At 40.2% G+C, this 23,693-nt stretch overlaps 1 protein-coding gene and 2 long non-coding RNA genes across 5 annotated transcripts in view; 2 read left to right on the top strand and 1 right to left on the bottom strand.

The window, feature by feature from the left end:
* Positions 1 to 4,066, top strand: part of SLC12A2 (solute carrier family 12 member 2) — a 103,862-nt gene extending 99,796 nt beyond the window's left edge. For both annotated transcript variants that reach the window (XM_008530066.2, XM_070571255.1), the window contains one exon: positions 1,156 to 4,066. In XM_008530066.2, the coding sequence (XP_008528288.2) occupies positions 1,156 to 1,291 (136 nt within the window). In that variant the 3' untranslated portion in view covers positions 1,292 to 4,066. The remainder of the gene's footprint in view (positions 1 to 1,155) is intronic.
* A 3,874-nt stretch (positions 4,067 to 7,940) lies between these two features.
* The window catches only part of LOC139075331 (uncharacterized), a 124,188-nt gene continuing 108,435 nt past the window's right edge, over positions 7,941 to 23,693 (top strand). The window contains exon 1 of one of the 2 annotated variants that reach the window (XR_011525628.1): positions 7,941 to 8,226. This is a non-coding gene — a long non-coding RNA (uncharacterized lncRNA). The remainder of the gene's footprint in view (positions 8,227 to 23,693) is intronic. The other variant, XR_011525627.1, reaches the window with a different exon arrangement.
* LOC139075395 (uncharacterized) lies at positions 11,513 to 13,655 on the bottom strand. The gene is made up of 2 exons (XR_011525770.1): positions 13,006 to 13,655; positions 11,513 to 11,765 (listed from the first exon to the last, which is right to left on the bottom strand). It is a non-coding gene; the product is annotated as an uncharacterized lncRNA (long non-coding RNA).

The raw sequence follows: 23,693 nt of genomic DNA, 5'->3' as shown, positions 1-23,693 counted from the left end.
AAGGCCCCCCAGTACATAGTTGTATATTCTAGTTGTGAGTGCCTCTGGTTGTGCTGTGTGGGACGCTGTCTCACCGTGGCCTCATGAGCGGTGCCATGTCTGCGCCCAGGATGCGAACCGGCAAAAACCCTGGACCACCGAAGTGGAGCACGCAAACTTAACCACTCAGCCACGGGGCCGGCTCCCTAAGTAATTCTTTATCGTAGTAGTTTATTCTGCCACCAAGCATGTGTGGGATATGAAAGCCCCAAGTTAAAATTTGGACCACATGCAGCTTCCTCATAGAAATAAACCCCATAAGGTCACTTGGGAGATTAAATTTAAAAAATGCTTCCTATCTGTATCCCCACCGCCAGGTTCCCACACACAAACTTTACGTACATACACACTGCCCCCTGTTCGTCAAATATAGATGCTAATGCTCACTCTGGCTTTTCCTCCACTAAACCAGGTTAACTAGATATTACTTGAACCCAAATTTTCTTGGGCCTGGAGCCTGCCCCGGTCCTTAAATAGGTAACCATGCCAACTGATGAAATAAAGTAATACCAAAGGATTGTTATTTTGATTAATAACAGACACTTAGTACACTAGAAAATTTCCAATTTTGCTCATCATGGTCACATATCTGTAATGGAAGATGCTGAAATGTAGAAATCTAGAGAGCAACTGGTCACTACTGCCGCTATTTACAAATAGAAATGAAAGCCCAGAGAGGTAAGAGAAGATGAAAATTAATATGTAGAATTCATTATGTTTGAATTTGATTTATCCATGTATAGTTTCCATGTTCTAAATTCAGATAGAAACATTCCTTTCTTCTAAAAGAATTCTATCCTTATTGAAGAAGGGTAAATTTGGAGGTTTAATGTTAGAGACCAAATGTGTTAATGGTTTTATAGAAATATTTATTTGCTATTCTTATGAAGAAATATTTTAAAATCTTTTGTTAAAACTGAAGACAAAACGGAAATACTGATCTGTGAGTATAGTAGTTGTAATACCATATGCAGAATTTTCCCTGCACTTAAAAATACTCAATAACTATAGTAATTTTTAGTTACTATTTTTGTGACTTAATTTATAATTTTTATTGCATTTTATTCTTCCCAGCTTAAACGCATTGCTTGATTTCCTTTCTCTTTTTGATACCAGGAGTCTCCCAGTTGCACGAAAAGGTGCTGTGTCTAGTGCTCTCTACATGGCTTGGTTGGAAGCTCTATCTAAGGACCTACCACCAATTCTTCTAGTCCGTGGGAATCATCAGAGTGTCCTCACCTTCTATTCTTAAATGTTCTACACAGTGGACAGCCCTCCAGACGGTACTTCAGTGCCTAGTGAAGTAACTGAAATCTTCAATGATACGTTAACATCACAATGGCGAACTGTGACTTTTCTTTCACTATTTCATTAATTTGAAAGCACACAGGGAAGTCGCTCCGTTGATATGTGTATGGAGACTTCAGTTTTAGTCAATTCTGAATCTCAGTCTTAATGGATGATGATTCCTTATTGGACTGAAGCTGTTGGGAGTAATGTTTTCCTTTGCTACTTGAATAGCAATAAAAGTGTGTTATTTTTTGATTGATGAAAGGAGTACAAAAAGCCTTTAGCCTTGAGGTGCCTTCTGAAATTAACCAAATTTCATCCATATATCCTCTTTTATAAATTTATAGAATGTCAAACTTTGCCTTCAGCTATGATTTTTATTTCTATTCCTAGTCTCTTACACCTTAAAATAAAATGGACACTGCTTTTCTTCTTCCATTGACCAATTAGTGTTGAGTACTGTATGTTTTCTATTACTTTTGTAAAGGTATCTGTTAGATATTAAAGGTGAGAATTAGGGCAAGTTAATGAAAAATGAAAAAAAAAAAAAATGGGAACCAAAAGGTGACCCCAAGGTTAGGTTTGTACGAATATGTGTAAATGTAGATCTAGGGGAAACAAGGCCCAATAAACCTTTTTTTTTTAAATTTCTAATTGGCTCTAATTTATATCTTGATTATTATTTCTTCAAACCTTAAGGAAGGTTGATGATTTATCCAGTACTTCTATATACCATGCTGAAAAATCACATATTGCCATTCTTTAGACAAACATCCTCACGATCATTTGTATTTATTAGAAGAGAGATTTGTCCTAATTTAGGGTTTTCCTCAAATCTGAGGGACTTTTAAGAAATGCTAAAAAGATTTTTCTGGAGGAAAATTAGACAAAGCAATGTCATTTAATAGAATATTTCAATAAACACTATGTGGAATTTCACTATACCATCCTTTATAAATCAGTGAAATATTTAACATTTCATCAAATGGTTAAATGGACCACTGGTTTCTTAGTGAAATGTTTTTAGGCTTAATTCATTCAATTGTCAAGTACACTTAGTCTTAATTAATATACTCAGGTTTGAACAGATTGTTCTGAACATTGAAATTTAATCCATTCTTAATACTTTAAAACTTTTATGTTAAGAAAAACTGCCAGTTTGTGCTTTTCAAATGTCTGTTTTGACATCATAGTCTACTAGAACAATTTTGACAGTGCATATGTACTGTTACTAAAAGCTTTATATACAATTATTAATGTGAAATTTTTCATTTTTTTATCCAAGGAAGGATTTCCTAAGCATTTCAAGGGATATATGTCTACATATCTGTATGTGTGTGTGTATATGTATATGCATACACAGATGCATATGTGTATGTATAATGATGTTTATGTTGCTGGTTTTTTGCATTTTTAAAATGATCAAGATTCATCGGATTAAAATTTTTTTATTTTAGTAAGCATAAGTTCAAAATTCGATTGAAAGATACAGGTTTCATAGAGAACAAAGGTGATCATTTGAAGGGCATGTAACTTCACACAGTTATCATTTAGTTAGAAAATGGAGACCATGTCATCTAAAGTACTGTTCACTGGGCTCATTGGTGTAAGTGTCAGGGGTGAAGAATTTCTGCCAGTTTTCATGAATCTGGATAGAAATCTAGAAGATTACTGCAGTTGTCAGTAGTGCAGTATTTTTGCTGCGTGAGAATGAACTAAATATAAAAATGGAGATCTGATAATAATTTTGAATTCAGAATGTTAAGAAAATGAAGTAATTGTTTTTCCAAAATTTTTTCCCTACACATTATAACTCACAGCATTGTTCCGTTTATTGCAGGGTTTGTAGTGTTTGGGGGGAAAATACAGTAAAATGTCATATTATTTAGTAAATAATAATCATATTTGAACTTTTTAAATGGATAATAGGGCGTGAACTGAGTGCTGCTATCTTGAAACATGCACAGGTACACTTGTTGTTTTTTTTTTAAGTTTTTCCCATTCAGGAAAACATCATTGTGATCTGTACTGCAGGAACCAAATGTCATACATCATACATATGTGTATAAAGTACATAAAATATATCTAAATATGCATAATTCGGGGGAGGGTAATATTGTCTGTGAAATAATGTAAGAAGCTTTTCACTTTAAAAAAAAATACATTACTTTCACTTAAGACTAGACACCAGTTCAAAATTTTCAAGGTTGTTGTAGTGCTCTAATAAGTTTCAACAATTCTTAGAGATGCTAGCTAGTGTTGATGCTCTTCTACTCTATTTTATTTATCCTGAATTTGATTATTTTAATGCCAAATTTTTTTTTAATTCTAATCATTGGTAATAACTTGGAAATAAATAATTATGCAATGGCATTTGACAGTTCATTATTCCTATAGGTAAAAATTCATTGGGTTTAGAGAGAATGGTGGTGTTAAGCTGATTATTAATGGTTAATTAAATCAGATATTTATTTGTTACATTATTTCATTTGTATTTTAGGTTTCCTTTTACATTCTTTTTATATGCTTTCTGACATTACATATTTTTAAAGACTATGGAAATAATTTAAAGATTTGAGCTCTGGTGGATGTTTACTAAGTTTGAAAATGTAATATTTTGATAATACTGTATTATAACTGTCATACAAATGCTTTTCTAATGTTTTAACGTTGAGTATTGCAGTTGCTGCTTTGTATAGAAGTTACTGCAATAAAGGAAGCGGATTCATTACAACTATTTAATGACTACTCATTTTATCTGCTTTATAAATCTGTGTCAATTTTGTGATTTAACCTCAATTATATAACTGTTTCATTGATGTCTGAGCTTTTAAAACGGCTTTCACTGTAATATTCATGCCTTGGCAAAGTTGCATGAAATTGTTCTCTATCCCTATGCCTTTGGAATAATCACTATTGATATGGACAGTGTGATTGAGCCATACAAAATGCAGCTCATTTTGATTTATTTTTTAAATGATTTAGCTTTTCTAATTCTGCTTTATTTATGTTTGGGCGAAATCACACATTATGAATCAGGAAACTAGAGGATTAAAATGGAGTCATAGTCCCTGAATATAATCTGATTCTTCGCTTCCTAAGGTTTTTGGCTAAGCTGATTTACAGTTTTACAAAGCATTTTCACTTTCTCATTTGACCATTATTGTAGGGGTGCTATATATGCAGGATAGCTATTTATCTCTCTCTTGCTCTTGAGAAAGCAGCTTGGAGCAATTTGGGGAGTTTCCCAAGGTCATGTTGTAATCAGCAAGGATGTTGGCCTAGAGCCCAGATCTTTCATCTCCAGGGATATTTCCATTACACATCACTGCTGCCTAATCCATAACACAGAGGGCTGGGATAGATTCGTCATTTCCAAACCACTCATCCCTCTCTGCCCAGCAAGTCTGTGTTCAGGTAATGCAAATTACAGTTAGAAATATAGATTGGCTACAGGCTGCCTTAATAGATCTGAAACCAAATGTGAGTGTCCATTGTATCATCTTTGCTTCCTGCTTATTCTCCATAAGCTACTATTCAGGCCAGTTTACTCACTTCTTGGGGGAGTTAAGAGAGAATTCAAAGGCAACTATGAATGTGGCATTTCCTAATATAGCATCCAACAATTTTCAAAACAGGAATGGTTCATCTTTGAACCAGCAGGGTTTTTTGTTCATTCACCAGGAAGAAAAGATAAATGCATTTATATGCTTCTGTCTGTATCTATCAACGGGATGTTTGTATGGTCAGAGCAAATAGATGGTAGTTTAATGTTTAACTAAGGAAAGATAGCACAAATCCTAGGATACACTCATCTGAAAGTAATGGTTAGTTTACCTAATCCAGGTAGTAGATACACATAAAATGTGTGTGGGTTAATCACTTTGACATAATTTTTTTTTGTAGATTACTAAAATACCTAAAGATCCAAGTCTGTTGCTCTTTACAGAATCTGGCGGCAATGGTCATAGACCTGTTTTACATGTGTGATAGGCATTTCGGATAGGCCATTAAATGGTAGCATTAAGAACTCCAGCCCATTTTTTCCCCTTGATTCTATCATTGAATTTTGTGTTAGACTAGGTAAGAGTTAGAAACTGTTGTTTTAGGGAAAATATGAAGGCATCTGAATTTGTCACCTGTTGTTCGACCTTACTTGTGGCTGCTGTCCTTAGATCAGGAATTCATTCCCCAAAATGAGAGTGTCTTGTCAACATATATCCTTTGTTCCACTCTTCTGTGATATGAAGGCAAATTACCAAGATAGTCTGCCCACAGCTACAAATGAAAATAAATTTACTTTCTGATCCACAGAGTAGGATCAGTGATCCACAGATATTGCATGCAAAAACAGAGGGCAGACTCAGTACTTGTCAAAATTTCATTAGAACACTGCTGAAGCCTTTGAGCTGGAGAATTGAGGCGATTTTGTCTTGGAAATGTTAACATCTCCAGTCTAAAGAAGGGAGGCAGTTTACAGGCAGCTCATCTATCTCTAATAACAAATATGTCAAAGTAAGCAGGCAGTGTTTTCGATTTACGTATGGTAGACATAAAGGCATATAACAACTACTACTATAAGATATGATTATATCTGCTCTTCTACCTTCTAAATAAAATTGTCCCAATTAAGCCATTTTTGAAAGATGTAGTTGCAATTTGAAAACGAGCAAGCTATAGGAGTTTGTCTGCATAACCAATAAGCCACAGGTTATTATTTTAAAATGACGGTATTTCTGCTTAAGCCATGAAAATTCTCCTTTGAGTTCCTAAGAAATGTTACTAGTTAAGAAATCTAGAAAATGACAACGACAATTTGAGAATGGGGGGTTGGCAGTAGGATGGAAAGTTATGCTCCAAGAAAAGAGGTTCGTGGAAAGAAAGATTTGTCTCTTCATGGCTAAAAGTCTTGCAGTCATACTTTCCTCTGGGAAACAGTTAATTGTGAAGAATGGAAGTCAGGTTTTTTCCTGAATGTTGAAATCTGTTGATCATAATCAGCATCTCTCATTAGCTACATGGTAGTAATCTCAGAAGTATAACCTACATCTTTCAGGTAGTCTATTTCTCTATGGCTTTTCCATCAGTAAAGATAATCCTTTGTTTACTGTCAATCCACCTGTGAGTTTAGCATTGTTATAAATTTCACACGAGTTTTTTTAGAAAATTGATGAAAAGGAAGCACAGGTGTGTTATGTATTGAAGGACTAGAACAGTGGTTCTCAAACTTTAGTGTGCATCAGAATCACCTGGAGGGTTTGTTAAGCCAGCCTTTCCACCTGCCAAACAAGCTCTGTTGAGTGAAATTCCTCCCCTTCTCAGACGCTGCTTCTCACTATACCCCTGCCTGCCTTATGGTTGCCTTTGTCCCCTGCCCGCCCATGCCTTATTTGTCAAGCTTCTTCCACAGGGTACGAGTATTTCCATCTCCTCTCACACCAGCTGTGAATTGAAATAACAACCTCCCTTCCAAATTCCTCCGTATTTTCTTTTTCTTCGTTAGATCTTCATCTGTGGCAGGAATAGAACCTAAAGTAGGCTAACAGAAAAAGGAAGTCCAGGAAGACCACTGAGTTCAGGGACTCAAGTTAGTGTACACAGGGACTCAAAACAATGTCATTAGGCGCTCTCTAGCCTTGACTCTTCAGTTAGACTGTCACCACGCAGTGTGCTGATGGCTTCTGAAAAAGCCATACTCAATCTCAGGAGTTCAGCAACAACTGTAGTAAAAGGGTTGGTATCTTGGCAGCAAGAATAACCTCATTATTTGTCAGGAGCCACACCCTCTCCTTTGGGTTTGCCCTTGTAGTCGGGTTATGTAGCCCAGGAAATTAGGGAAGGGCCTCAGATCTTCGGTCCACCACCGATGCCTGCTGCTCCATGTGCTGGATTACCCAGGTTCCAGCAGTTGATTCAAAGGTGAACAGCTCTGCAGGCCACACCTGGGCTATTGACCCCTTTACCAGGTCCCCAAAGCTCTGCAGCTAAATGCTTAATATCCACTCTCCTCCCCGCCTTCCACCCCAGCCCAGCAGTCGCACAGCCATCCTCAATTCAAAGTGTGTTCAGAAGGGCTTTGGCAGAGGATTCCTGACTCTCTCATCTGCAGCAACTCCATTTTCAGCACCCCTCTTGTCCTTTTTCTTTAAGGTAGTTTCTCTCCAGAACTCCCTCCCACACCAGGGGGCAGCCTCTCCCCAACCCTGGAACAAGAGCCAGGCTTTCTTTCCCTTCCTCTTTCCTTGACAATGCATCTTCATAGCCCATGGGAAAATGTAGACAAGCTCAGCTCTAGAAGACAGAAATGTCTGCTTTTCCTACAGCTCTAGAAATGCAGTAACAGAGTCTTCCCTCACCAAAATAGGCAGAGTATACTTTTTCTAAAGCAGTTGAAAACCATCTGGTTGATTTTTCTTATGTTACATTAAATTCTCAGCAGCTCACCTGTTACCCTTGAATATCCTGCCCAGGAAATGGTAACCCAACCAAAGCTTTAAGGAGCATAGTGCAGGATTAACTTCTCTTTGGGAAGACATTCATTAGTCTGCAGACTAAAGTGGGAGGGACCCTGCGGGCACTGGTGGCATCAGTACCAAACAGGAGGTCATTACAACAGTTCAAATGAGAGGACGAGAAGGAGGGATTGAACCAAGTGAGTAGCAAAAGAATGGAAAGGAAAGTTTAGATTAGAAAACATATCGAGAAAGAATAAAAAAGGCGATAAAATGTAGTGGATAGGAGAAGAGCTGAGGGTGATGAGATGAGGATGACATCAAGCTTTCCAGCTTGAGCCAAAGGAGGATGCTGAAATTGACAAAGTGAGAAGTTGAGCAGGTTTGGGGAAAGCTGTGCGTGTGGGAGGAGGATAAAAGGAGCTGTTTAGAAGATGAGTAAAAGGTAAGATACAGGGTCTGGAGTCCATCATGACAATTGGCTATTGGACCACTGAAGTAATTACCAATAAAATCACCAGGACCAGAGCCTTCTTTGGAGGCAGGACTTAAATTATGTTCACTTCATTCCATGGTTCCTGTTCACTTAGGTTTTCTTTTTCTTGCTGTGGCAGTTTTAATAATCTTTTGTTGAATGTTAATTGCTTTGCATTGAAATTTTTTTAGCAATTAGAGCATGCTTTTATAATTTCAAAATTTATATACTTAATATACTTCTTTCCTTTTTTACATTTCTTCCGATTTCTTGATTGGATTTGTTTCTATTCCCTAGAAGAGACACACTTGGATTTATTTATCATGTCCGTTAATTTTCTCGGGTATCATGGCTGAAGAAACAAATGCAGAGAAACCATGCCCTATGTTTTAATTCTCCCCCTCATTAACAGTACACTGTAAGATATCAATCTATGGAGATATTCATTGGTTTCCAAAAGATACCACTATGTTGCAAATAGCAGTCTGTAGATAAAGGAAAATTCATGCTTGTATCTTCAACAGGCTTAACTATTTGAAAACAACAAAGTAACTTTTCTATTTCTAAAACTGTGGCACAAAATTAGCTCCTTGGCAGAAAGCTGCATGTTGAGCTCAGGTTGCACAGAGCTGACATTTTCTGTTGGATGAACTTGGTGTACTGGAATAGCTGGGAAACAAGAGCTATCTCGTGAACTTTTAAAAAAGTGATGAGGAAGAAAGTCACCAGTATAGTTCAGTGAAAGGAATATTATTTTCTGCTACTACAGGAGACCATGTTTCTTCAGAGAGGTTAAGAAGTTGAGTATAAGGGCCTCCTGTGAGAGGAAACAGAAGTAGACGTGGTTTTCCAGAGAGCTGACCCGGTTCCGTCCTGACTGCTGCTTACTGTGATAACCGCCCCCCTAAGCCTTGTGCCTCAACTCTACGATGAGCATAATACTACTACTTCAGAGGGGTGTTGTGAGACTTAAATATGGTAAAATCCGTAAACAGGTGGCATATGGGCAGTGTCAGTTGATGTGAGCTGTCTTTTCTCCCCCACCTCTCCTGAATTAGAAGGAGGAAAAAGACAATATGCTACCAATCAGGCACGGTGAGTGACTCCATCTTCTTGCTCACCACCCCACACAACCCATCACCCAATCCTATTGATGTTTTTCTCCTAAACATCTCAAATCTCTACAATAGATTAGCTATGATGTCAGTTCCAGTTTCCAACATTGTGAGACTGGCCATGTCAGGCCTGCTCTAAGCCTAATGTGATGGTAGGAAGCGACCAGGATTATAAAGCCAAAGCAAAGGAAGAATTTCCGCACCTGGCAGAGGTGGACCCTTGGATGCTGATGCAAGCCATGAGTCTGGGCTCCTCCTTCCCAAAGGCTCTCTCCCTTCACGTCCCCTGAACATGGTGGATGCTCCACTGAGGAAGTAGGGGGCCACCTCAGAGCTACTCCACCAATTTGTATCCTTATACTGTCCCTCCTTGGCACTGTTTCTTTGCTAGTTCTTCTGCAAACCCAAGCAAAGGTCACTTAAGCTGAGTCTAGATCTTCACTCTCTCTAGTTCTCTAACTCAGACCTGGACTTGGTGGCTTGGCCAAGATCAATCATATTTTTCTCTCACATTATTACAAAAGGGTTCTCATTTGTCTCTTTGCCACCCATATTATATCATTCTGACCTGTCTCCACACTGAAGCCAGAGTGAAGTTTTTAAGACAAAGCTTTGATTGTATCACTCTTCTGCTTACAGCTGCTCCGTGGCTCCCCATTTCACCTGGATGTGTCCCCAGCGCTCAGCGTCATCTGAGTGCTTCATGCCTCTCTCTAGGTTCATTTTCAGCCACCACCGCCCCATGCCTTCCACTCTCTACTCCAGCCACACTAAGCATCTGCACAGGGCTCTCTTTTGCTTCGGGGCAGTTGAACATGCCGTTTCCTCTCGCTGGTCTGTCCTTGACTTTCCTCCTCAAAAGGAAGCTCAGAATCTCTTGCCTGGGAAGTTTTCTCTGATGCCACCAGGCTGCTTTTGGGGCCCCCTCCTCTCTGGTCTGCCCCTCTGTGCTCACCCACTGGCCCTTCTCGTAGCCTCACCTGCACTGAGTTATTTGCTTTGTTCTGTGTTTTACACCTGTCTGGGAGCTTCCTGGGGAGCAGCGACCTTAGGGCTTACAACATAGTTGGCACTTAATGTTGTTGACTGCATGAATGAAGTGAATGAATGTGTTAAATGAATGAAGTGAGCGATCGAACAAAAGAACTGGTTTATTTTTTATCTCATGAACACTATGGACCATGTAATATATTTTCTTTCCCACTTAACCTTGGCTAATAGGTAAAGGACTATCGAGAGTTTATGGTAGGCATTCAAAGTATTAGGTCCACCCCTGACTTTTCACAACCTTTCTCTCTCCTACGCCACTCCCACTGCTGCTTCTTTTTCACTGATACTATTGTATCAGTACATTGAAATATTTAAAAATTAAATGTTTGTTTTATTATTGTGAAAAAGCCAATTGAGCATCTGCCATCAATTCCTTATCTTGTCAAGTGCCTGAGGACCAAGTGCTTCCCCAACGGACGCTCTGTACACATACTTTATGAATGAGAAAATGCTATGTAAATATTACTCATGACTTTCCCCAACTGGCAAAATCCTGCTGTTTATGACACAGCTCAAAAGTCAACTTCTCTGTGAACCTTCTCTGACATCCGGTTGCCAAACACCTTCTGCAGCCCACCCGACTGTTCTCACGGGGCTGTCCCATGGTTATTTGGTTTCCCAATTAGATTAAGTAACCAACTTAATTACTTTAATATCTCCTGTGACTTATCTTAGTTGTGAGCAGCTAGGAGATTTTAATATAGGATTTTTAAATGAATGAAAAAAATTAATATAAAGAGAAAGGTGGATGATGACAGGGGAAAGGCTGAGTGGATTTAAGGCATGGGGCCTTACTGGGATTGGAGCCTCTGAAATGGGGACTTGGTTCAGACTTTGGTTGTAACTACACACTAATATGATCTGCACATTGTAAGATGTTTCACATGTGCTTGAATTCTTCAGGCCTAACTTAAAATAACTACATCTCAATTCATTAATTTATTTTGTTTCCTTCAAGCTAATCAGTGGGATACCATTATTTAAAGAAGGGGTCATTTAACAAGTAGTTATTGATTCAATAAATACTTATTGGTGGTCATATCCCTCATATTTAGCCCAGTGCTTGGCACATAGTAGGTTCTCAGTAAATATTTATGGAGTAAATGAATAAAATCAATTTATTTAAAATAGGGCCTGATTTTCCACTTTGTATGTCAATCACTTGTATAAAAGGTAATGAAGTATCATCCCCCTCACTTGTTCCAGTTAAGAAAATAAGCACAAAGAGGTGAAGCGATTGGCCTGGGTCACTGGCACTATGATGGCATTATTAGGTCCTTTCATCTTCCATTTGCATCTCCTTCTTCTGCTCCTAGGCTATTTGACCATTTTTGTTAATGTGACCTATAAAAACAAATAATTTAATTAATATTACAAACATTTATTGAACTACCACATCCCAAGCACTATGCCAGGTGCCAGAGACATAAAAAGGAATAAGACACAGTCCCTGTGTCCCTGTTCTTGAGGAGTTCACAGACTCCTGTTGTAAATAAGTAATTGCAAAGTAATGGCCAAAATCCAAGAAGAGTGAAGCAGATTTTTTAAAATGCTTTAGAAAAACACTTGCTGGAGAAAAAGGTCAGAACTATTTGCTACTGTGGGACTTCAGATCCCTTTTCCATCTACAAAGTCCAAGAGCTGAGGATGCAAAGAAATGCGGGGGTTATGGGTGCCTGACATGAGGGACACAGTAACAGCTAGCAACTATTTCCATGTATCTCATTTAATCCCCAAATCTCCAATAAGGCAGTTTCTATTATTATTATGCCCATTTTACATAAGAGAAAAGGGAGCTTCCAGGGTTTAAATGACTTTGGCAAGGACCCTTACTTTGACCTCAGAGAAAAATTAGGTGTGGTGTGCTGCCATGTGACGTAACACCAGGAAGCCCCGAGGTTGGGAAGCCACCGCCTGGAGAATGCACATGGCCGGCCTGGCAGAGAACCCACGCTTCCAGAGGGGCCTTCATTGTCCCAACACTGAAGCCCAACTGAAGGCCAAGTATTTAGGAGGCTGAACGTCAGGGGAGATGGGCGTGGCCTTCAGTCCCTTTCGGTGCCCAGCGACTCAGGGCTGGGGATGGGGGAGAACAGGAAAAGATCCCGGACAAGAGCTGAGGGGATGGGAGCAAGGAGACGAGATCTAGGGGAGCAGAGCTGGTGGAGGGCGCCTGGGAGAGGGGAGGGTCTGGGGTGGAGATCAGCAGTGGAGTGGGAGTCGGGGGCTGCAGGCCAGGAAGAACCAGAGAAGTACAGGGGAGAAGAGCTGGGGGGCCGGGATCAGGGAGAGGGATGCTGGGTGAGGGGCTCCGGGGATGGGGGGGGGGGGAGGAGGGCAGCGGAGGGATGGGGAGGAAGGAAGGGAGCTGGGCTAGGGGAACCCTCCTTTAAGACATCCTTCAATGAAGGCCGCTCGCGGGCGACTTGAGCGACCACAGCCGGTGCGAGAAGTCGGGTGGTGGGGGGCGGGGGTCAGCCTTGGGGCTCCAGCCCACCCTTGCGGGGAGGCAGTGGGCTGCGGTGGAGGAAAGGGAGCCAGTGTTTAGATAGGTGTCTAAGTATTTGCTTAAGGAATTAGTCACCTGCTCGGCCTAGTCGAGGTGCTGGCTGTTATCATAATTGCCCTTGAAACGCTTCTCGGTGGCTTTTGTTCTTTGAGGATTATTGAACAATTCGGTCCCACAGGTGTCCGGTGTTTTGAAACAACTTTGCGCCGAAAAGTATACGAATGGAAGCAAATCCTTATTTATTGTTAAACCTCCAGTCTTTTGAGAGGTCTGTCCCCAGACAGGTCACTCTGAGGGTTGACATAATCACAGGGTCCTAAACGGAGTGCAGGCTTCCTGCTCACCCCGGGTCATTCCCAACCCAGGCGCAGACCCACAGACGAAAGCTTGCTAATTTCCTCCCTCCATCCCTCCGTCCCTGCTCCCTCCCTTTCCTTCTTGTCCGCTCGCTTCCAGTTGGTCTAACTGTAGGTCTGACTTAGTTCATTCCCTTCTATCTTCTGTTTGACATTCCTCAGGTTTCACCACTTTATTTACTTAGTTTTTTGGAGGGGGAGTGCTTTTAAGAAAAGAATTTCATTTGAAGATATTTTCTACTTTTAAAAACACATCTTTCTTCCTTATTTTGACTTCGGTTTTATTAAACGCCACCCCGCGGAGTGAGGGCTCGCTGGCGGGGCTCTCGCACGCTCTCGGGGCTGCAGGGGGTCGGGGCGGGTCTCCTCGCAAGGAAAGTCGCCGGTCCCGGGCCGCCGTGTCGGCGTTCGCCCTGGCACGGGCTCCCTCGCGTGGCTCCAGAGGAGAGTAACGTCCATGCCTTGAATTTCACTTCTGTTCTCTTTGGCGGATGGAAGGCCAGGGTCTTGCCCTTAGGAGCAGACAGGAGAGACGCTCTAGTTTTCTTTTTAGCATATGTTTGTCTCCCTCAGAGTAGAAAAAGTTTCCCTCTTTTCTTAGGCTCACGTGGACTCTGGCGGAAGAATTTAGTGACGTCCAATTTCGAGTAACCGAACTTGTCTGGGAAACAATTTGGGGTAGAATTATTGCAAGATGCCTGAGGCTACTCTTGCCCTGCTAAGGCGAGGGGAAAGACGGAAGGCGAATTGAATACACACTAGGTGCCCCCAGGCATGTTAACATCATTATTTAATCTTAGAATATCCCAACCTAAGTAGGAACTGTCCCCATTTTAGAGAAGAGGAAACTGAGGTTCCCAGAGGCCCAAGGTCTCAAAATGATGTAGCTAGGGTTCAGTCTGCCCTGACTGACTCCAGAACTTTGCACTAGTGAGACCTCACACAAGAGAGGGGAGTTTCTTGCTCAGTTCCCTCTCCTTAGAGATGTCACACTGCAGAGAGACTTCCTTGTGTTTCGAGTGAGGTGATGTTGCAGTAACCTCCCTTCTGTATGGCTCCCGTGAGCTGTGAGAGTGGGTCACTTCTGCTCTCTGCATCTGTCAAGTATGCTGCATTTTCACATTTCATCTTGAGAATAGCTCTATGAGATTATTTTTTTAATTTCAGCTTTATTGAGGTACAATTGACAACCAAAATTATATTTAAAGTGTACATCGTGATGATTTGATATATATTGTGAAGGGACTCTCCCCCACTAGTTAATGAATACATCTATCATCATTATTATTATATTATGTATTATGTATATTATAGTTAATTTATAAAATAAAGTGAGGCTGAGGGAGAGGAAGTGTTACGCTTAAAATTATGACAGCTAGTAAATGGCTTCCTCTCCCAAGTCTAGTGATGCGAAATCCATTTTGAGTCTCATTTCAAGTTGTCTCACATCTGCCTTTATGGTCCGTTTTTTTTTAAAAATTGTTAAATGAGGGGCCAGGTGATTCCTACAGTCCATCCCTCCTAGGCCTTCGTTCTGTGAGTTCTGATTCTTAAGGGCTTTCACCTCTCTGTCTCCCCTTGTCTTCCCAGTGCTCTGGCCTGGGGATGCCAGGGGCATAGAGACATTTGTTGACTTGCCCTTGGTGACACAGAAGGTCTCTGCCCCGCGCAAGCCTGGCACGCAGGTTCCCTGATTTACAGCCCGGCACTGTGGGGTAGGTGTTTGCTGTTGGCCTCACCTGGCCCCTTTTCTTTGATGAGAGCCTATAGTTTCCCCCCTTCCTCTCTTGGTTTGGTGGGGCTGACTGACCCCTAGCTTTGGGGATCATCACATGACTCTGGCCTGCCTAGTCAAAGTGATTGGAACAAAAACAAGCTCAGGGTCCAAAGCGGGCCAATGGTGGGCAGCTGCAAGTTTTGCCAGCCCTTTCCAGAGAGAAGTGTGCTTTCCGCTTGAGTTTGCTCAAGTGGTTGTTATGGACTGAATGTCTATGTCTCCCTTAAAATTCATATATTGAAGCCCTGACTCCCAATGTGACAGTGTTTGGAAATAGGGCCCTCAGGGAAATAATTAAAGTTAAATGAGGTCATTAAGGGTAAGGCCCAAATCCTATAGGATTAGTGTTCTTGTAAGAAGAGGATGAGATACCAGAAGCATACTCTCCCCGACCCGGACGTGCACCCGCCGAGGAAAGGCCATAGGAAGACACAGAGAGAAAATGGCCATCTTTCTCTTTAGCAGTTCTTACCAGGAACCAAACCCTTCCAGAGCTTTTCTCTTAGACTTCCAAGCCTCCAGAACTATGAGAAATAAATTTCTTTTGTTTAAGCCAGTCTCTTGTTATGGCAGCATGAATTGACTAAGATAGTAGTAAAAGACCAGCTGGGAGCTACTGGCCATCATCTCTGTCACCAAGGGAGAAAGCCAACAGAGAGAGGAAGAGCTGTGAAAGGGAAAGAGACAGCGAGTCTGGACCCTGGACTGTTCAGTATGTAAGCCAATATCATTGTTTAGACAGCTTTGTTGAGGTAAAATTCATATACCATACAATTCACCCATTTAAAGTGTATAGTTCAATGGATTTTAGTATACTCACAGATATGTGCCACCATCACCTCAGAAACAACCCCATCCACGTTAGCTATCACTCTCCTGTCTCCCCTTCCCCATTGTCCTAAGCAACCATGAATTCTCTTTCTGTCTCTGTAGAATTGCCTATTCTGGATATTTCATATAAATGGAATCATATAATACATGGTATTTTGTCTGACTTCTTTCACTTAGCATAACATTTCGAGGTGCATCCATGTTGTGGCATGTATCAGTACATCACTCCTTTCTGTGGACAAATATTATTCCACTGAAAGGATATACCACATTTTGCTAACCCACTCATCAGCTGATGGACATTTGGGTTGCTCCCACCTTTTGGCTATTATGAATAATGCAACTACAAACGTTTGTGTACAAGTTTTGGGGTAGACGGATGTATTTATTTCTCTTGAGTACAGACACACCTTGGAGATGTTGCAAGTTCGGTTCCAGACCACTACAATAAAGCAAATAGCACAATAAGGCAAGTTACATGACTTTTTTGGTTTCCTAGTGCATATCAAAGTTATATTTATACTATACTGTAGTCTATTAAGTGTGCAATAGCATTATGTCTAAAAAAGCAATGTGCATACCTTACCTTAAAAATATTTTATTGCTGAAAAGTGCTAACCATCATCTGAGCCTTCAGTGAGCATGCCATAATTTTTTTTCTGGTGGAGGGTCTTGTGAAAAAAGCAATTATCTGCGAAGTGCAATAAAGCAAAGCGCAATAAAATTAGGCATGCCTGTCTATACCTAGGAGTGGAACTGCTGGGTCGTGGATAACTCTGCGTTTAATTGAGGAAGTGCAGGCTGTTTTCCGAAGTGGCTGTACTGTTCTACATTTCCACCGTCAGTGCGTGAGGGTTCCGATTTCTCCTTTAGCGCTTATTATTATCTGACTTTTTATTCTAGCCACTGTAGTGGGTGTGAAGTAGTATCTCCTTGTGGTTTTGATTTACTCTTCTCTGATGAATAATGATGTCAAGCATCTTTTCATGTACTTATTGGTCTCTCTCTATATTTCTTGGAGAAACATCTATTCGGATCCTTTGCCCATCTTTTAATTGGGGTATTTGTCTTTTTATTATTGAGTTATAAAAGTAGTTATATATCGTAGATACAAGTCCCTTCTCAGATATATGATTTAAAATTATTTTCCCCCATTCCATGGATTGTCTTTTCACTTTCTAGATAGTGTCCTTTGATGCACAAAAGTCTTTAATTTTAACCATGCCCAATTTATCTATTTTTTATTTTGTTGCTTGTGCTTTTGATGTCAAATCTAAGAATCCATTGCCAAATCCAAGGTCATGAAGATTTACCCCTATGAGTTCTTCTAATAGTTTTAGCTTTGTGTGTGTGTGTGTGTGAGGATGATTAGCCAGGAGCTAACATCCACCACCAATCCACCCCTTTTTGCTGAGGAAGATTGGCCCTGAGGTAACATCTGTACCCATCTTCCTCTATTTTATATGTGGGATGCCTACCACAGCATGGCTTGATGAACAGTGCATAGGTCTGTGCCTGGGATCTAAACTGGCAAACCCTGGGCTGCTGAAGTGGAGCACAAGAACTTAACCACTATGCCACTGGGCCGGCCCCTAGTTTTAGCTTTTATATTTAGATCTTTGATCAATTTTGAGTGAATTTTTATATGCGGTGTGAGGTAAGAGTCCAACTTCACTCTTTCGCATGTAGCCATCCAGTTGTCCCAGCACCATTTGTTGAAAAAACTATCGTTTTCCCATTGAATGGTCTTGGCAGCCTTGTTGAAAATCAGTTGACCGCAACCACACAGGTTTACTTCTGGACTCTTAATTCTAATCCATTGGTCCATGTGTCTATCCTTATACTAGTACCACACTGTCTTGATTGCTGTTGCTTTGTAGTAGGTTTTGAAATTGGGAAGTGCAAGTGTTCCTACTTTGGTCTTTTTCAAGATCATTTTGGCTATTCTGGGTCACTTGCAATTTCTCATAAACTTTGGTCTCAGCTTGTCATTTTCTACAAAGAAATAAGCTGGGATTCTGATAGGGTTTGCACTGACTCTCTAGATCAATTTGGGGAGTATTGCCGTCTTAACAATGTTAAAATTTCGATCCATGAACATAGGATGTTTTTGCATTTATTTAGATCCTCTTTTATTTATATTAACAATGTATTGTAGTTTTCAGAGTATAAGTTTTGCACTTCTTTTGTTAAATTTATTCCTAAGTATTTTATTCTTATTGATGCTATTGTGAATGGAATTATTTTCTTCATTTTATTTTCAGATATTTCGTTGCAAGTGTATAGAATACAATTCATTTTTGTATATCGAGCCGATATATTTTTGTTAACCATAAATCCAACTTGAGTTGTATTTTTGGTACTTGGAACCAAAAGAATGCTAACCAGTATTTTTCTCTGGACTATGCCATAACTGGCTTCCCCAAGGTTTGGGATGTAGAAATATGTTTAACAGTGTTTACAAAGAGCTTTCATATGATCTTATTTGATCCCCACTCACCTTGGAAGGTGTGCAAAGTGGGTATTTTTATCTGCATTTTAAAGATGAGGAAACTGAGGCTTGAGAGGCTAAATGACTAACCCAGGCCTCAGCTTAGTAAGTGACATATCTGGAACTAGAACCAAGGTCATCCGGCCCTCTAGTCCATAGCCCTTCGTGTAGCGTCGTCCTGAGAAGTTCACTGGGCCTGACAGATGTGCTGTCCTGATGTGCCTGCCGGGAAGCAAGTGCAGAGGAGAGAAACGTTACCCCAAATAATGACATAGAAGCAGGGTCTCAGAGAATGAGTCACGGCTGAGTTGAAACTCGAGGGATTAAATTCTAGTGTCCAGTCTAAGGAAAGATGATTACTTATCAACTGCAGAAACTTTTTTTAAAGAAAAGTCTTAATTCTAAAGAGTATGGAAAATGAAACCTCATCCCCTCCACCAAAAAAATTGGTTTGGAGTATTCGTGGCAGATAATTTACACTATCTTAGGAACTATACACACTCTATAAACTGCAAGGCCAACAGCTAAAGAGTCCAAATTGGCATTGCATTTTTTAAATAAACATAGTTATAATGAAAGTTGAAGCAAAGGAAATTCAGTAGAGTGTGTGCTGTACTTGGCATGTGTCTCAACACTGGAGTTAAGGCCAGTGAGGAAGGTCCGTTACTTGGCTTGAGTGTCGAGAAATTTCTTTGTAATTGTTCTCCACTGTAGGTCATCATTTTTTAATTTAAAAATTGTTTCAACCATGTTTTCACACTTCAGTAGAACTATGACAAATATAATTCTATGCATTAATAGTGTCTGTTAGCATAAAAGGAAGAATAGTTACAAAATTCTCCACCTTATTCTTAGTTGGGTCAAACTCAAATAGTCAGCTCCATTGAAAAGGTAAATGTATTTTCTTTTAATTCTTATCCACACAGCCATGGTGGATAGTGATGGAGAACGAGTAGGCAGGGCCAATAGTACCTCTGCTTTGGTCATCAAATCTCCTGTTAAGGGCATGGTTCACAACCGGAATGCAAGTCTCTTTGTGGTTCACTGAAAGGAGGAGTGGTAGTGGTGGAGGTGGAGGGTTCTAAGCTATTTTATAATAATATGTAGTAGGGAGGGATTAGGAAATTCCTCATTCATTAGTCCTCCCCTCTTACATCTAATGACATTTTCTAATGACCCTATGTCTGTTTGAGAACTAAAAATCCCGTTTATTATTATGGATTATTCCACATGAAGATTATTAAGAAGGAAGCTTTTCGTATTATTTAGAAATATGTGCACATATATATGCATCTCTATAAACCATCTATGCTGATGGCAGAGAAGACATAGATAAAAATGTTAAACCCAACTTGAAGACCACGCAGGCATTCAGAGGGACCATCTACTGAGTGAGGAGGTCCAGAGTTCAGAGCAGAAGGGTGAGGTAGAAAAGATACCCACGCTCAGTCCACAAGCTTGTAACTATAGTATGTATGCCTTACTGTCACTATCCCATGTCACAGTGACACCCAATGGAGCGAGCAGGTAAAAAGCTTCCAGGAAGGCCACCAAGCTGGAGTTCTTTCACAGCCTACTCTCATCTGAAGGTTCTGGGGAGGACAGCTCTACTTCTGAGTATGGGTCCAAAGGCCCAGAACAACTCAGACCCCAGTTGTCACCAGTGGGGAACTCCCTCCTTGACCAGAGCTGGGGGAGGCAGCCAGCCTCCTGAGAGGAAATAGTAGGTTTTGTGCTAAGCCGTTCTCTCTTTGCCTTCCTATCTTCCTTCTATCCTATGGGGCTGGGAAAAGAACCAGAAAGAAGCTTCTGTTTTTATTTAACTTAGGTAATCCTTCTCTTGTTCCTGCCACATGCTGAAGAGTGTAGCTCCCTAAGTCCTCATTGCCTTAGGATGGTTCCTTGCGCATAACTGATTCTCAATGAATTTTGTTAAAACAAATCGAATCTGCAGTCAATCTTACTGCACTCACGGTTCTGTTTTCTTTACCTCAGTAATACTGACAGCGCAGGGTAGTTTTGCGGTGTTTTCCACTCAAGTGTCCAGCTCTCTGTTTTTGCTTTTGAAGATCTGGAAGAAGTTATTTCTTGCCTGCTCTAGCTGAGGCCCTGAGTCCTCATTAAGTGTTTATTTAGCCATTGAGAAACATTCATCTCAAGTAGGAATGGCCATTTTCCTGAGAGATCGTGAAAGCCTGAGCCAATATAAAGATCCTTCAAAAAATTTTAAATGCCAGTTTATACAAGAAAGCAAATGCAAATATTTATTCAGAAAAAAATGTTCTCTTGCGCGCAAATTCAAAGAAATAGTAACTAAAGCAAATTTGATGTGCCATTTACAACTACTAAATTAGGAAACATCTTAACATGATAATCAAATATGCTAATGTGTTTGTAGTGAATCCGATTTATTTTCACAGCTGTCCTGGGAAGCAATATGACAATTTTTAATCAGTATCTACCAAGAGAGTCTTAGTGAGCACAACTCCACGGTGTAAATAGCAACCTTGCATGTAAAAGTGTTCATCCTCTAAGCTTTGCTCTTGGGTTTTTTTCCTGAAGGACATAATGCAAAAGAAGTTAAAAACTGTATGTGAAGATGTCAAGGACTTCCAGTGCTGGTAAATATTACAGACTTGGTTACCTGAACACCATCCCACGACAAACATCTTGAAATGATGGGTAAAATATAATAAATATCACTTCAAATAAATGAATCAGTTACATGTATCAACATGTCTAAACTTCAAAAATATAATATTAGCAAAAAAAGAAAAGGTGCAAACACTATGATAATATTTAGGAAAAAAATTAAATGCTAAATAATATTACATATCATTTTTTGATACATACACCTATAGGAAAAGTGTAAAGCCAGCGCAGGAATAATACCAAACTCACATTACTGATTACCTCTTGGAGGGAGCTGGGAGTATTTTGTCAAGAATGGGTTTTCGGGGCCAGCCCCGTGGCCGAGTGGTTAAGTTCGTGCACTCTGCTACGGCTGCGCAGGGTTTCACTGGTTCGGATCCTGGGCGCAGACATGGCACCGCTCATCAGGCCACGTTGAGGCGGTGTCACATATGCCACAACTAGAAGGACCTGCAACTAAGATATACAACTATGTACCGGGGGGATTTGGGGAGATAAAGCAGGAAAAAAAAAAAAAGATTGGCCACAGTTGTTAGCTCAGGTGCCAATCTTTAAAAAAAAAAAAAGAATGGGTTTTCTACCATATCTTTAAATTTTATTTCTCTTAAAAACAAAAGATCTGAAGCAATATGACAAAAAAAGTGAAGATTTCACAAAAGTAGGTACATGCTAGAACTATTTTATAATAAAAAAATGTATTCACTGTAGTGTTTTAACAACAAACAATTAGAAAGAGCCTAAATATTCAATAAATTTTGGAATGATTAGATAAATCATGGCATTTAAATTTTATACATTATTCAGTCATTAAAAATGAGCATTTGGGGCCAGCCCTGTGGCCGATTGGTTAAGTTTGCATGCTCTGCTTTGGTGGCCCAAGGTTTTGCTGGTTCGCATCCTGGATGCAGACATGGCACTGCTCATCAGGCTGTGTTGAGATGGCGTCCCACATAGGACAACCAGAGGCACTCACAACTAGAATATACATCTATGTACCAGGGGACTTTGGGGAGAAGAAAAAAAAAAAAGATTGGCAACAGTTGTTAGCTCAGGTGCCAATCTTTAAAAAAAAAATGAGCGTTTCTCATCAAACCATGCTGCAACTACGTCCCACATACAAAACAGAGGGAGATTGGCACAGATGTTAGCTCAGCGACAATCTTCCTCAAGCAAAATGAGGAAGATTGGCAAGAGATATTAGCTCAGGGCCAATCTTCCTCACCAAAAAAAAAAAAAAAAAAAGGAGTGTTTAGAAGGCATATGGTGTAATCACGATAGAGCTAGGCAGTTTTGTAAACACAGTGTCCTTAGGCAGACTCACACAAAGAAATGTCACTCTGAAATCTGACAAATTATTAGAACACCAATTTAAGTCTCTTCTAATAGCTCTCAAACTGTTATTAAGAGCTCCTCCATTCTTAAAGCACAGTAAAAGCTTTTAAGATTATCTTTCTGTATCTCGTATCCTTTCTCTTTCACAGGCAGGTTGGCTGACTGGGAACCCTCACTACCCACTTCCTCCACATTTTTAACATCACTCCAAGACCAGTCCCACAGACTATCTTTTCATTGCTCCTTTCTCAGGTTCTGAAGTATTTTTTCTGTTGCCAGTAACTCTGAGCCCTTTCCAACATAAACCACTCAAGCATGTTCCAAAGCCTTTCATTCTTCCTACTCATCCATTGTCTCAATTCCGCAAATTAAAGGTCCGAGAACTAAACTGGCAAAGAAAGAATTCTTAACCCGTGGAGGAGGGAGAGTGGCCGTGAACACATAGTATTAATAACTTATTTGTCCTGCTAATGAGAACAAGTGAAACGTTTACGGTCTATTGGTAAGCAAAGAAAGTTACACTATAAAATTCATGTGTACTACAACTTAACTATAGATTCAAAGTGCAATTTGTCCCCATTTCAAGTAATGAGGCGGCTAGGTATATGGATCCAGTTTCCCAGTGGAAAAAAAATTAAAATGGAAGATAAAATACAAGAAAAGTGTATTTTTTAAAAAACATTAAAAGGCTAAATAGTAAGGAATTATTGGGCCAATATCTAAGTACAGGTAGTAACTGAAAAAGTGGAAGCCACAGTGCCTGAGAGGCATTTTCCACATCTGCCCCACATGAGCTTCAGTTTTCAGGACTCAAAAGGCACGTGGAAGAGCAGACAGTGTTCACGGCACACGCTGGTGGGAGTCCAGCAGCCAATGCTCTCAGACAATACTGAGGCATCAGAGGTTCCCACTCTCAAGTAAGCTTGCTCTGGATTTTAATCTGTCCAAACTCTTGACTCTAGAGGAATACTATGACAATCGCTTGAGCAGAGTAAAGGAAAACAAACAAACAAAAAGCAACCTATTAACCAGACACTCATCTCTACAAGGATTTGCAACCCAAATTTACGTTATCTATGTGGTCCAAAAACTATCTATGGCTTAATTTATAATAATCCCAGAATAGTAATGCCCTGAGGTACCAGGAAGAAGCAATCCTGATCTTCTCGGAAGGTATACACTTTATCCTGTGCCTCACTGTGTGTTCATAAATGGTTTTCCCAAGAAAAGTAAAAAAGTAACTAGACTCACTATAATGGTTTCTTTCATGTGTCAGCTTGACTGGACTAAGGGATGCCCAGAGAGCTGAGAAAACATTATTTCT

Source organism: Equus przewalskii, chromosome 13, assembly GCF_037783145.1.
Source record: "Equus przewalskii isolate Varuska chromosome 13, EquPr2, whole genome shotgun sequence".
NCBI lineage: Eukaryota > Metazoa > Chordata > Mammalia > Perissodactyla > Equidae > Equus > Equus przewalskii.
This window is presented reverse-complemented; position numbering and strand designations above follow the sequence as displayed.